At 48.7% G+C, this 14845-nt stretch overlaps 1 protein-coding gene across 3 annotated transcripts in view; it reads right to left on the bottom strand.

Moving 5' to 3' along the window:
• ME3 (malic enzyme 3) overlaps window positions 1–14845 on the bottom strand; it is a 184626-nt gene that overhangs the window by 53663 nt on the left and 116118 nt on the right. For 2 of the 3 annotated variants that reach the window (XM_045483694.1, XM_045483695.1), the window contains exons 5-6: window positions 11944–12019; window positions 1789–1950 (exon numbers count right to left, since the gene is read on the bottom strand). In XM_045483694.1, the coding sequence (XP_045339650.1) occupies window positions 1789–1950; window positions 11944–12019 (238 nt within the window). The remainder of the gene's footprint in view (window positions 1–1788; window positions 1951–11943; window positions 12020–14845) is intronic. The other variant, XM_045483696.1, reaches the window with a different exon arrangement.

Genomic DNA, 14845 nt, shown 5'->3' with positions numbered 1-14845 from the left:
GGCACCTGGGTGGCTCGGTTGGTTGAGCGTCCGACTTGGGCTCAGGTCATGATCTCGTGGTTTGTGGGTTCAGGCCCCACACCGGGCTCTCTGCAGACAGCTCAGAGCTCAGAGCCTGGAGCCTACTTCCGATTCTGTGTTTCCCTCTCTCTCTGCCCCTCCCCCACATGCACTCTGTCTCTTTCTCCCTCTCAAAAATAAAGAAAACTAATAATTTTTTTTTTTTAAAGTTCGCTACACTCATCCATGCCTGCATGATTCCATGCATGTTGAGACCAAAGGACAATTTCAGCAAAACCCAGGCACCTGGTCTAGGAAAGAGAACCACACACAGCATAGAGCAGACCTTGAAGACTGGTCTTATGGAGCAACTCTAAGGCTTGTGTCTCCACCTGCCTCCTGTCTCCGAGGCTGGAGGGGAGGCATGTGGAGAAGAGCTTTAGAGGTAGAACACTCAAAAACCTTCTGGTTCAGTTCCTCATTGTACCAGAATGGGTGCAGGGACTTACCTGGCTGTCAGTGATGCAGGACCAGGGTCCTTGCTTCCCACTTCCCTTGTCCTCCTTCACCTCCCATGCCCCACGATTTCCCAACTCTTAGCAAGGTCTGCCTAGCTGTCCTCTCCTTTGATTCCATCTGTGGATGAAGCCCAAATAAGCATCATTCCTTGCTAGGAGGTACAAGTGCTCATTCATGTTTAGAAATGGGGGTAGGGATGCCTGAGTGGCTCAGTTGGTTAAGTATCTGACTCTTGATGTTGGCTCAGGTCATGGGATCAAGCCCTATATAGGGCTCTACACTGAGCACAGAGCCTGCTTGGGATTCTCTTTCTCTGTCCCTCCCTCCCTCCCTCTCTCGAAATAAGTAAGTAAACATTAAAAAATAAAAAAGCAATGGGGATGTACAGTGTACAGGGAGGAGGAAGGCCATGCAAAGACTCATGGCAAGTATCTTGAGAAAGATCACTGCACAATCCAAGTAAGTATAACGTTTTTGACAGTATGAATCAAGAATCTAAAAAATCACCACTCCCCTTGCCTCAATATTTCCATTTCTAGGAAATTATCCTAACTATATAATCACACCTGGAAACAAAGACTGATCTGCAAAAATGGGCTCAGAGTAAATTTATATTTGCAAAAAAACTAGAAGCAACCTGGGTGACCATCTGTGGAAGGTTTCTGATGCAAAATTTAATATAAACCCAATTTTGTTTTTATAAATGCTTTGGTGGGGAAAAGCCTGGAAGGAAATACACCAAAACATAAACCATGATTAGTACTGGTTGTGTGACTGATATTTTATTTTATATTTAACACTTCTGGTTTTCTCAAATTTTTTCCAATTTTTTAAAATACTTATTTATTTTTTGAAGAGCGCAAGCAAGGGAGGGGCAGAGAGAAGGGGACAGAGGATTCAAAGTGGGCTCAGCGCTGACAGGCTGACAGCAGTGAGCCTGATGGGGGGCTCGAACTCCTGAGTTGCGAGATCATGACCTGAGCCGAAGTCAGACGCTCAACTGAGCCACCCAGGCACCCTAATTTTTTCCAATTTTTAAAAGATGAATTTGCACTGATTTTTAAACTCAGAGATGAGGGTCACTAAGAAGGAATTCTTGAGTAATTTTTTGTCTTCCCTGACAGAGAGAGCCAGAGTGGAGGCTGCAGACACGCACAAACACCACTTCCCAGGGCGGTCCCCGTGGACCCTGCCCCTCAAAGGCACCCCCCACCCCACCCCAGCTGCCACCTTCTGGCCCCAGGGCTCCAGTTCAGAGTGGCGTGTTACCTCATTGTTGGTGCCGACGTCCAGCAGGACTGGGAGGCACTGCTGTGGGCTGACCCCTCCGCACGCTGTGTACAGGGCCAGCTTGCCCACGGGGATGCCCATGCCGTAGCAGCCCAGATCGCCTAGGCCCAGGATGCGCTCCCCATCAGTTACCACCACGGCCTGGAAACAAAACAATCGGGAAGCACCTCTCATGACAAAGTGCTCATCTTATCAACCCTTGCGCACGTCAGGCCTGTCAAATGGACGCCCACCTCCTCTGCTGCGGAACAAAACCGCCTGTCTGTGGAAAGGCCAAGGGATTCATTCAGCTGCAGGTAGGCTTTCTTCTTCCCGTGCCCTCCCCTTCCTGGCAGGCTGGTGAGAAACCCACTGAGCTAACACCTTGCCCTGCTCTGAGGTTTGGGGCGGGGACTGAAGAAACAGCTGGAGGGAAACCACATCTAGTTGCTCCCCCTCAAAGAAACTAAGCAGATATTCTCAGCTTGGGATCTGGGGGCAGGGAAGGAAGGGCATAATGAACAGAGACAATGAAAAACAGTTGTTCATGCCACTGCCACCAGCCCCCGGTATAGAGGCCAATGAAGTCTCTCAGACCTGCTCCTAGGGTGTAATAAACCCACCCTGCACAGGGCAGGGCTCCTATGACAGCTGCTGGGGTCACTACTCCACACGAAACCAGGAGGATTCTAGACATGTACTGGGATTCGTGTTCTGGGAAATATTCACTGAAGGCAACCTAGGTGCCAGACACGGTGCTCGTTCGGGACTTCCTTGCTGTTAACTAACAGATGCCGATGAAGCTGATGGTAACTGAAATTATTTTGATTATGATAGATATTCACTTATTCATTCCTTTAGCACATATTTACACAACACCCACTTCGCAGACACTATGCCAGGTCCTGGGGGAAGGAGCGTCAGTTTGTGCTTTTGTAATAACAAGTATGTATGGACTCAGGCCTTCAAGAACTAAGGGGCAAAACAAGAGATGAAATATACGTATTTATAATTAACGAGTCTGGAAGGAAAGTGGGTACAGCATAAACAGCGTGAGGGCAGCAGAGACAGAGAAGGGAGAGTCACTTTCTGTAGGGGAACCCTTCATGGGTGAGGGGACACATGTGCCACACCTGACACAGGAGAAGACTGTCTGCAGGGGGTGCAGCTGGGGAGGAAGGCGCTCGATACAAGAGGAAATCAGGATCCAGGATAGAGATGGGGAGGGGGTGGGCTATGTGTGGGGAACAAGGAGATGCCGGTCCTATGAAAGCACAGAACAGAATGCCAGGCAGGAGTCAGACTGTGAAAGCCACAGGGATCCTCTCAGGGTGACAATGAAGTTGTCTATAGGTCACCTCCACCTGCTATCGCTCCTCTGTCTTGAAATGAGTTAAGTTTATGAGGCCACCCATCCCTCCTCTGGAGCCTGGCTTTGGCCAGGGCTTAGGACCAGCTCTGAGCTATGGAGGTCCCGGTGCCCCAAACATGGTGCTCATGGGCACCACAGGGCTCAGTTCACTCCATGCAGGTACAACTCCAGCCCTGGGGATCAAGAGATGAAGACCCATTCTTGCCCTGGAAGAGTTTATGATCTGGTACCCAAGGGGTCCATGACAACTTATCATTTCTGTTTCTCTAGCTCTCTTAAGTGTGAGCATGCACACGGGCTGGTGCTGCCTTTTGGTAGAAACAGGTGTAGGGATTCTTTTTTTTTTTTTTTTTTAAAGAGAAAGAGAGGCACAGAGACAGAGAATCCCAAGGAAGCTGCACCCTCAGCATGGAGGCCGACATGGGGCTCAATCCCACGACCCTGGGATTGTGACCTGAGCCAAAATCAAGAGTCAGAAGTTCAACTGAGTGAGCCACCCAGGTGCCCCAGGGATAGGGATTCTTAAAAACACTCTTCCTCTTCTGAAAAGGGGACTCACAGGGTTGTGGTACAAGAGATCCATGAAGATTATGATATTCCCCCCAGACTGCTCTACTGCCTCTATGGAGAATGTTCTCAACCCACATGTCACCTGATTCTCTTCACAGCCCTGGCAGGTAGGTGAGTCTGAGACTGTTAGCCCATTTCACAGGTGAGTAAACAGAAGCTCTGACACCTTCATGTTTGATATGTATTTGTTACGTATCAGCCAGATGCCAGGCACTGGACTGGATGTTTGCACATTGGGTATCTTAGGGAAGTTTAGATGACTTACTAAAGTCACTTTGTGCATGTGGCAGGGCAGGATCCTAATTAGGGTTTGGGTTCCTGGTTCAGGGCTCCTTCTACCACATTTCAGTTGGCAGAAGCACCATTAAAGCACATGTGTTCTTGGTAAAGTTCTGCCCTGCCTCTTTGCCACCCTCCCCACAGCCCGCCTCTGACCTCCCCCTTGCAGCTCTCCCTGGTGAAGCCTGTGCCTTCGTATGAAGAGTGCCCACACTTTGGAAATCTCCCATCTCTCCTAATCCAAGCTTCCTTATCCTGATTCCCACTGTCTCAGAATTTCTCTCCGTTGAGGGGCAGTGAGTTAGAGGAAGTCAGTGACTACTCCAGGGTGTTATCCCTACAACTCTGGGGTCTTTCAATGGCGATGGGGCTCCTGAAATGTTCAAGGGCACTCCACTGCATGCCCACCACCTCTGAGGGCATGTGTCGCTCCATTTGTCACCCACTCTCAACCCCACTGTGAGAATGGCTGGGTTACTGCATCAGCTTCAAGCCACACTCATCTTCCTTCCAATCTCCCCTCCCAACCAATGCCAGATTCACTGTATCAGAAGCCCATTTTCATTATGCCATTCCTAGGTTCAAAGACCTTTAGTGGCTTCTAACAGTCCAAAGAATAGAGTCCAAAACGTTTAACTCTTTAATGATCTGAACCCAATATATGTTCTGACTTATCTCCTGCTACGCATCTGCACACAAGCTCCTCCTCCAGCCAGACTGGCCTCCTCATTCCTCCCAGACATGTTCTGAACTCACCTATGATCTCCTCCCTCTCAGCCCCTATGCTCCTTCTCTTTTTCCAGCATGCAAACGCTGCCCACGACAATCTAATGTGATTTCTCCTAGCACTTCTTATAGCTACTGCACAGGTAGCCTGCTCGCCCTCCTTGTCTGTCTGCCTGCCTTCCACAAACATTGATTAAGCACCTACTGCTTGCCAATCCTTGCATAGGGTGCTACTTTAACATTTTAAAAAATGCACATTTTATCTCACCAAACAACCTAAAGGTTAATGGCAGGGGTTCTGGAGTCTGATAACCAGTATTTAAATCTAGGCTTCTTGATAATGTACCATATGTAAACTTGGGTAAACAGATAATTTTTCTGAGTTTTAATTTTCCATAAAATAGGAATAATCATACCTCATTCATCAGATTGTTGTAAAAATGAAATGAAATAACAGTTTCATTTTCACCAGGTGCATTGGGTAAGTGATCAATAAATGGTTGCTTCTCTTATGATTACCATGGTAGTTATTATTTGGGGCAAAGATCCCATATTAAATTTTTAATTGTTTTCTTTCTTTCTAGTTCAGCATTATCACAGAAAGGCCATTCAGTAACTATCTGTTAAATGAGTGATTGAAATGGAAACCAAGCAGAGATGCAGTGGCTAATGGCTGAGAAAGTCAGCCATGCAAAACTTGTGGTTTCTGCTGTCATTTTTTATTTTTTTTAATTCAAGTTAGCTAACATACAGTGTAGTCCTGGCTTCAGAAGTAGAACCCAGTGATTCATCTCTTACGTAGGACACCTAGTGCTTATCCCAAAAAGTGTCATTCTTAATGCCCATGTATAGCTCGCTATCTGTTGGACATTGCCACTTGGATGTCCAATAGTCCTCCCAAATTCTTGAGTCCCTAACCAAATGACTCTGCTTTTCCCTTTTACTCTTCTAAACCTTTCACTTCTGCTGCCTTCTTGCCCTTTGTTACCTTTATCTCCCAAGCTCAAAACTGTCTTGTCTCCTTCAGCCACAGCCAATTGGTTACCAAGTTCTGCTGATTTGATTTGCTCCTTGTTTTTCCATTTGTTCCATGAACTTCACTTTCATTGCCACTTGCCTTAGGTCAGCCCATCCATCTCATCAACCACTGCAGTGGTCTCCTGACTGGTCTCTCCACTCTTGGGATTCCCCCCCGCTCCACTGCAGGTCTCCAAAGCACACCCAGATTTGTCACTTTCTTACCCTAAACCTCCAGGGGCTCTCTATGCCTGTAAAACAAAGCTCAAACATCTTTGACTGGCATTTAAGGCCTTCCATGGTCCAGGTCCAATCTACTCTTTGAATTTCTTCTTTATCCAAATAGAGTAATTCTAACCTTGTATAAGGTTTGTACTTTCCTGACTACATGCCATTTTACCCCCTCAATCCCTATGATCTCCCTGATCCACATCCTACCATCCTTGTGTGCTCTAAGGAGCTGTACACATGTCACCTTCCTCTATGATGTTCTCCCCTTCCAGAAGTCATCACTCCCTCCTCTAGCTTGTCTTGAGGGCAAATAATGGGACTTGTCATCTTTGATTCTTCAGCACTGTGCTTGGTGCCTGCAGTGTGATATGAACTGAATAAACAGTGGCCAATGTGACAGATCTAACATAGAAAGAAAAAGATCTCCAAAGGGCTAATTCAGACCTTTTGTGTGAATGAATGAGTTGGGAGAGGAGATACTGGATCCTATTTTTCATGACATCAATGGAGCTGATGCCAAGGGCCACTAGTGCAGTAGAGGTCAAAAGGCTGAGAACAAATCTGAGTAGCACTGTGGAGTTTTAGAGTCCAGCAATAACTATGTGAACTACAGGATCACAGTTTCCTTGTTTGGATGGCATGTGCAACTCCTAATTCTTCTTACTTTAGATGACTAGGGGGAGGGTGGGCCACATTCTTCCTCTGTCCACGTAGCTTGGACATACAGCATTTTCTGACTTATCGTCCATGTCCCTTAGTGTAGGTGGACCCAATGGGGCCGACCTCAGACTGACCTGAGGGTCATGACTCCTTGCTTGCTGTAGCCCTGCTTTCCCTGGACTTGTAGCTATGTCATGGGCTGCCCACAGCCCTGTGTATGCATCCCTCTCCTTCCTCCTTCTCTCTCGTCCTTCCTTTTCTCCTCTTCCTCCTCCTCCTCCTCCTCCTCCCCCCTCGCCACCTACTATCCGCAACATAAATGATGCACAGTCTGCAGTTTCAATTCTTGGTTCCACCCTTCACAAACAACCTAACCTCTCAGCTTCCTTGTCTCTACCATAGGGATAATAATAATCCCTACCACTTACAAGTCATGAGGAGAAGTAGATGCGGTCATCTACATAAAGCACTTGGCAGAGCTGTGTGAGGTGGATATGGGGATGAGCTGCCCACATCTCCCTTTCAGGACTGAAGGAGTGATTCCCTTAGCCGTACCCTCAGCTGTCAGCCCGCTTTGAGAATTTCCTTGACTGAAGAGAGCCACCTTGCCCAAAGTCACACCCTGTTCCAAAGGGTAGCAGTCCACAACCAATGACTGGTGGATGCAGGGCTACAAAGGCCTGGCTCCTCTGCCCCAAGTTGGTTTGACTTTGAAGGACGACCCCAGCTACAGAGGCTCCTCATGGGCTCAGCTGAGTCTTCCTTGAGACCTCACCCAGCTCAGCCTCTCTCTGGGCTTTCTCCTGCTTCCTTCCCTTCTAGAGGTGTTGATCCCAAGAGCACTCCCTGATATGCTGATATCCGTCTCAGAGAATGTTTCCCAGGAAACCCACCTTCTGACATTGAGGAGGGAGTGGGCCTGTGCATTACAGGCGGGCACTTGGTGCCAGCACCTCATAAGTTTGCCTGCCCACGTGGAAGGGGCTGCTCCTGTGCCCAGCCACCTCTAAGCACCTCCCCCCGGAAGCTGCTGGGATTGGGATGAGGGAGAGATTTAGGAGCTTGGGAAAGCTGTGGGGAGGAGGGCTGTTCTCAGCCGAGCCTTCCTCAGGCTCAAGGCAGTGGCCACTGTGGGAAAGAGTCAGAAAAGCAGTTCTCACTCCTCTTTGTGATTTACGCTGGACAGCTCTGGGCAGCCTGGCCCGTCCCCTCCTCCCTGAACAAGAGGGGCCCACAAAACTTCATGGCCTCCGCAGCCCTGGGCTTTGGCCTCACTTCCCTCCCAGCCTACTTCTCCTGTACCTGTCTGCAGTCCTGCTTTCTGGCTGGGAAACCAAGGAAAGTCATCCTTTATCTTCCGAGTTCCTCTGGACCACGCCTCCCCTCCAGCCAAGAGGCCAACAGCATCAGGGTCTAAAGATACCTGTGCCTTGGAAAACCACCTCCTGGGCTCAGCAGCTGGGGGAGAGGAGGCTCAGCTTCAGGGCTCTGTGGGCATCCAACACCTTTCATGGCTGACCATGGGCAAGTCACAGCACTTTAGCTTGCTCACCTGAGGAATGACACACCCCAACCCATTCTTCAAGGACCCACCTTGGAGTGTTCATGGCACACCTTCCTTCCTCCACTCTCATCACAGTGGCTGACAGAACCAAAGGAAGTAATGATGGGGAATCTGCACCAGCCCCCAAGTACCATGAAAGGGTATTCCCTGCCTAGGGAGGGAGACCTTCATCTCCTCTTTTTTGTCTTATGAAATGTTTATTTTTGAGAGAGAGAGAGAGAGAGAGAGAGAGTGTGCATGCATGCGTGAGTGAAGGAGGGGCAGAGAGAAGGGGACAGAGGATCTGAGGTAGGCTCTGCACTGTCGCACAGAGCCCAACATGGGGCTCAAACTCACAAACCTCAAGATCATGACCTGAACCAAAGTCGGATGCTCAACCAACTGAGACACCCAGGTGTCTCTCACTCCTCTTTAAGGCAACTGGAGAAAACACACCAGCAAACAAGAAAGACTAGGAGTTGGAACATTCTGAACCTTTTAAATGGCAGCCTTAGGAGTGGCGGGGGCGGGGTGGGGGATGATCCTCCAGGAAAAGACTGGTGGGGCAGGCCAGAGGCTGGGGTAAGCCGGGGGGGGGGGGCGCGGGGGGCAGCCTGATCAGTCCTAACTGGCTTATTTACAAACTATGGACCCAATATTTAGCCCAGCTATGGGCTCCTGGTTTTTCTAGAGAAAGCCAGAAATCCAAGTTTCTATGTTTCCTTTCTCAAATGAAGTCTCCCGATTTTAAAATCTTGCCTACCAATTCAAAAATTTGAAAAATCACTGAAGGCCAAATCAAACACATCCAGGGGCCAGATCGGCCGGCTGCCCCTTTGTGGCCTGGGATCTGCAGGTAACACAGCCTCTTCCTTGGCTGCTCTCAAGGCCTCTGCAATCTTTCCCCTGCCATGCTTTGCCCTACAGCCTCCCCTTCTACTTCCAGCAATGACCACAACCATTTGAGTGCCTTTCAGTGTTGTACAGACTCTATGGTTAGTCCTCACAAGAAGAAAACAAAGATCAGAGAGCTTATCTACACATACGGCAAGTAAAGGGCAGATTCAAGATGTCTGACCACAAAGCCAGAGCTGATTATTCTGTAGAGTTACCAGGGACTGATCTCGGGGTTTCTCCCAAGTGAGACAGACAGAAAGGACGGAGGGGAGGAGCTGGCCCCAGCCATTCACTTGTCCGCTCTAAGCTACTACAGGGGTAGTGGTCAGCCAGTCAGCACATTTGATCCTCTGTCTCTGGGCTCCTCTCTTGAGCAGCACACAGTATACTGCAGTTGTTTCTGGGTCAGTCCCTCCAACTAGACTTTGAGCTCCTTGAGTTTGGGCCTGTATACCTTCTTTATCCCAGAAACTACAGAGAAATCATATAGATGTTTACCATGTGATAGACGGAAGCAACCAAATTAGATGCACCAGTCCAGATCTGCCCATGGAACCTCTGCTTGCCCTAGAGGCTTCAGATGTCTCTGTCTGCGGTCTGCTCCAGTCCCACCCCATCTGGGGTGACCTAAAGCTCCGTTTCTCTTCCTCTAAAATCACAAAAGTTGCTGTCTCCAACTCTCTGGTAGTTAGCGCTCAGTCCTTAGAAGGGCCTCAAACTATGTTTGTTGAAGTCAACAAGTATTTTTTTAAGTTGTGCCCTGACCAAAGGAGCAAAGAGAACCAGAAATCCAGTCCACGAGCCCCTCACCAAGCCTCTGCCAGCCCGGGGGAACGGGCACCTTCTTCTTACTGTTTAAGAGGGGATGGCTTTTTGTCATTCTTTTGAATTCCTCATAGCTTGCACGAAGGCACGGTGCATGCTGGTGGAGACCCCATTTCTCTGCTCCCGGCACTGTGCCTGGTACACAGAAGGCCCTCATCATGTCCGCTGAGTTCATTCACCTCAGCAGGCATCTACTGCATGCCTCCTATGTACAAGGTTTCACCACGGCTGAACCTCCTAGGAAGGTAGACAGATTTGTCTGCTGACGACAGCAGCACGTCTGCACAGGGCAGGCTGGAGTTAACTTCCCATCCAGTGAGCTGGCTTCCCTTAACATGGTTCAGATTTTATTATAGCTTCACTAGACACACCCTAGGAACTTGCTTCTTCTGGGATGGAGACCAAAACCCTCAGGGCCAAGGCCTGCATGTAACTGAGTCTAAGCAGATAAGCGGGGAAGAGAAGCACAGGGCAAAATCACACCCAGACAGAGAGGTACGAAATGAGCTCTTCACCGTGGCCAGGACTGAAGTCCCAGGGTCCTGGCTGTGGCTCGGCCTGGCCCCAAGAGCCAAGGTCCTGGCCTCCATGCTCTGGTTCTGAATGCTACCACTCCCAGAGAGGGCCAGAAGTGGGTGGAATGCAAAGAGAAGTGTGCAGAAAGAAGCTGTACTCAGTGCCTAGTGCAGAGAGGTGGGAGTCGTTCAGGGAACTGGCAGGAACAGGGAGGGAGGGTCTGGGAGGAAGCAATGCTGGGGTGCCTCAGCCTCCCAGTCCAGCAGGGTGGTGCTGGCATCACCCCGAGAGGTATTTACACTGCGCTCAGTCAGCTCCATCCCCTCCCCAGCTTGTGGGCCAGAACTACCCTCATGAAGCAGCTAGCAGATGTGAAGCAAAAATGCAGAACATATTTCATCTGCAGAAGCGACATGATTTTTTTTTTAATGTTTATTTATTTATTTTGAGAGAGAGGAGAGAACTCGAGCAGGGGAGGGGCAGAGAGAGAGGGAAAGAGAATCCTAAGCAGGCCTCACGCTGTCACTGCATAGCCTGATGCGGGACTCAAACTCATGAACCATGAGATCATGACCTGAGCTGAAATCAAAGAGTTGGGATGCTTAACCGACTGAGCCACCTGGGTGCCCCAAAAGTAACAATGATGTTAAATGTGAAAGCCCCCCGTGCTCTTCCACAGAAGTCCCTATGGCAGGAGGAGATCTGGGCATGTAGCCAGAAGCTAACAAGTTCCTACAAAGCTTCATGTCTTACATTTTAAAACCAACACAAAGCGTGCATTCTGTATTATATCCTGCTTATGATATAAACATGTTTTCCACTTAGATTTTTTTCAGTAAAACTGATATTCCAGGAAGAAGCAGGTTTACTTTGTCACTCCATACGGACCACCTCCACTAACTGCATACACCCAGGCATGAAGGTACCATTCATCATAAGCTTTTCCTCTTGTTGAAGAATATCCTCATCCCGTGTCCTCTCTCCAAAGCCTACGTGGCCAAACTCTACCCCTCAATTCAGGGCCCTGCTCCAATGTCACTTCTCCCATGAAGTCTTTCTAAATTCCCCTTAGGCTAGAAGTAATCTCTGCCCTCAACCCTCAGCTCTCTCTGTGTGCTTCCTTTACCTCTGATCAGGTTCCTTGTTAGTCTTTTGTATCTCTGTCTTATTTTCCTCGTGAAAAGTCAGCTAGCGGAGAAGTTCTGATTTCTCCCCAAATCCACCATGGAAACTGGCAGTGTGTATTTAGTAGGTACTCAATACATGCTGAACATGTCTTCAGACTACTACTGCTACTACCACTGATGATGATGATGATAAGGGCAATTTCACATGGCTGTGGGTCAATGTAAACCTCTGCTCCATGGTGCGCTTGTGCTTGGCTCTCACCGGCCTGTGCTCTGGGCCTGGGAAAGCCTTTGGTGTTGCAGTGGCTCATTTTCTAGCTGGGGATGCCTCTGGTCCTGGTTGAAAGGACTCACCCAACAACAGAACAGTAGCAAAGAAAATGGGACCATACCTTAATATTGTCTTCTGGCCAAGAGTTCAGCATTGTTGCAAGGTGGCCCTTGTCATGAATGGTGATAAACAGCCCCCTAGGAAAAACAAAACAGGTACACACAGAGAAACCAGCCAGTCAGATTAGGAACAGAACAAAGACCACAATACTGTGTATCACTGCATCATTTAATTTTTCCCGCAGACCTGGGCAAAGGCAACCTCTAAATTGCCTGCCCTGCCCTGGCCTTCCTCCAATGTCTCCTCTCCTCAAGGAGAGGAGTGGACTCCTCAAGGCAAGGAGTCCACGGGGCCAAGTGCTGTGCCCTCCTGAGGCCTGTGTTCTCCAGAGACTTCCCCTCCCTTCTGCCCTCTAGACCAGGCACACAGGACCCCAGAATTCTCTGAGGGACCCAAAGCTGCTTCAGGAAACTGTGTCGACCTCTTCTCTGAGGTCCACTCAGAGTACCCACTGTACTCCTTTGAGTACAGACCACACCACCGTGGGCAGACCCCTATGCCTGGGGCTGTGGCTGGAACATGGACGTGTGGGTTGTGGCATCCAGACACAGGCAGTGGGGGATGGAGCTGGGGAGAGGAGGAGGGGTGGGCTGCCAGCTGTGAGACACTTTTCCCTGCAGCACTAGAGCCTGTGACTTCTAAATTCAAACTTGGCCTTCCAGACCAGCATGAAGGTGTATCTGTAAAGGCAGGGGTGAAGGTGGAACATTATTTTACATAACAGTTCATTAGCATGATTTAGAACTTCTAAAGTTCAGCCCTCTGTATATGGACCTGAGTCTTTTGCCCTGGGACCGGGGTATGAAGATGGGATAGTTCGTGCCACTTCCTTCTTTCCCTTTTGTCCGATACACCCAAAAAGACTCCTTTTGCTAATGAAGCACTCACTGTTTTGCCAATGTGAGGAGGCCGGGGAGTTGTGGGAGAAGAGCCTCCCCCATTCGCACTGCCCTGGCGAACTCAGAGAAGACTTCCCAACAGTACTTCATGGCTTCGTGAGATACTCACATTTTGGATCTGTTATTTAAATCATGCCCTAGTCAACGCTGTCAACACCCTGGGCCCTATTCTTTAGTCTCAGCAGTCTTGTAAAACTCCCAACTGTGGACAAACCTCCTCTCTGCTCCCTGTACGCCTCCACCCAGGCGGCCGAAGGCAGGAGGAGAAAGTCTTACCACAGGACTGAATGGCACTTCCACAAATCCGTCACTGTCACCCCCCCACCGTGGACTCTCAACAACCGACCGGTCTTTGTTCTTTCAGTGTTTCTTCAGTCGAAATCCACTCTTTCTACTCTTTGCAAAGACCATTTTAAACTTCTCTGTTCTCAAACCTCCAACAAACAGCCTCACCTTCCCCCAACACCCCTAGTGACCTCGCCTCTGATGTCAGTCACATGAAGCCACGGGATGGCACATCTGTCAACCTCCCACCACCAAACCTGCAAACTTCTGCATCTGCAGACAGTTCCTTCATTCCTTCTGTTCCAATGAATATTATAAAGTCTTATACTTAATTACCTCTTCTCTCCTCTGCACTGTCCATTAACTTCCCATCAGCCCCACAATATCCCCGAACCTTTATCGTCTTACAAACTTCTGGCTTTTGTTAGTGACAGTTTGTTGAACGGACTAAACTTTCTTCAGATAACAATAATAAAACTGTTATTTTTTTAAAACGATTATATTATTGTTACAAAGCTTAAGAGTGTATAAAATATACATTTTGAGGCAATGGAGGTTGGCCAAAAGCAGGCAGAAACTGAAAGGGAATTTACCTTTGAAAGCAGGAATTACACTTCTTGAGATTTACGAATTTGCAGCTTCATGTCTGAGGGGAGTCTAGTCTGAAGGCAACTTAGGGCAGCAGAGAGCCTTCCCAGCTCGAGGTGTCAGAGAGGGGAGTTAGGGCTGGTAGAACAGCCAGGAAGTGAAAGGGGGCATTCTGGAAGGGAAGGAGCCACAGAAAGAATGAACTCCCAGGTCTGGGTATAAAACCCGCCCACATCATTAAGCTGCCGACCATCACCTGGGCACACACGAGGGCCTGGTAAAGAAGCCGCAGCTGCGAGCAGCAAAACCCTAACAGAGATTTCAGTTGCTGCCAATCTGGAGAGACAGGGTTTTACACAGAGGTCCTTTAGAATATTCTGCTTACTTTATGCATGTTAGACATTTTCTATCAAGAAAAAAAAAAAAAAACTGAAACAAAACAAACCAACAAAGACCACCATGGAACCCCAAACTATTCTTGGCTTCCACGTTCCTTGCCAACACTGTTTCTTCTCTCTCCTCTCTTCCATCACCAAACTTCTTAAAAGCGTGGTCTACACTGGCTGCCTCCGGTTTTTGTCTCCAGCTGCAGCATGCCTTCTCTCACAGTCATGCGGCCAAAGCTGCACTTGCTAAGGCCGCCAATGACTTCCATATCCCTGAATATAACAGGGATTTTCATTCTTCATTGCCATTGGCTTCCCAGTAGCATCGGACACTTTTACCTACTCCCACCCAACCTTTGGCCTCTGTGACTCTCTCTCTGAGTCTTCCTCTTACCTCTGGCTGCTTGAAGTTCTTTGTCTTTCATGCAGGGCCATCCAGCTATTAGGTGTTATAGTTCCTCAAAAACTTGTACTATTCCGCTTTCCTTCCTACCCTTATTACTGTATGTGCCCCAAGGCTTTGGGCCAGTGACTCTCAGATATCCACAGTCCAGAGTTTCTCACCTTTGGTGCTACTGACATCTGGGTTGGATAATTTTTGCTGTGAGAAGTGAGGTGGCCCTGTGCACTGTAGGGTGTTTGGCAGTATCGTTGGTCTCTACCTACTATGGCAATAGCACCCCCATACTCTGTTGTGACAACCGAAAATATCTCCAGACATTTGTAAATGTCTCCTGGGAGGCAG

Source organism: Leopardus geoffroyi, chromosome D1 (genome assembly GCF_018350155.1).
Source record: "Leopardus geoffroyi isolate Oge1 chromosome D1, O.geoffroyi_Oge1_pat1.0, whole genome shotgun sequence".
NCBI lineage: Eukaryota > Metazoa > Chordata > Mammalia > Carnivora > Felidae > Leopardus > Leopardus geoffroyi.
This window is presented reverse-complemented; position numbering and strand designations above follow the sequence as displayed.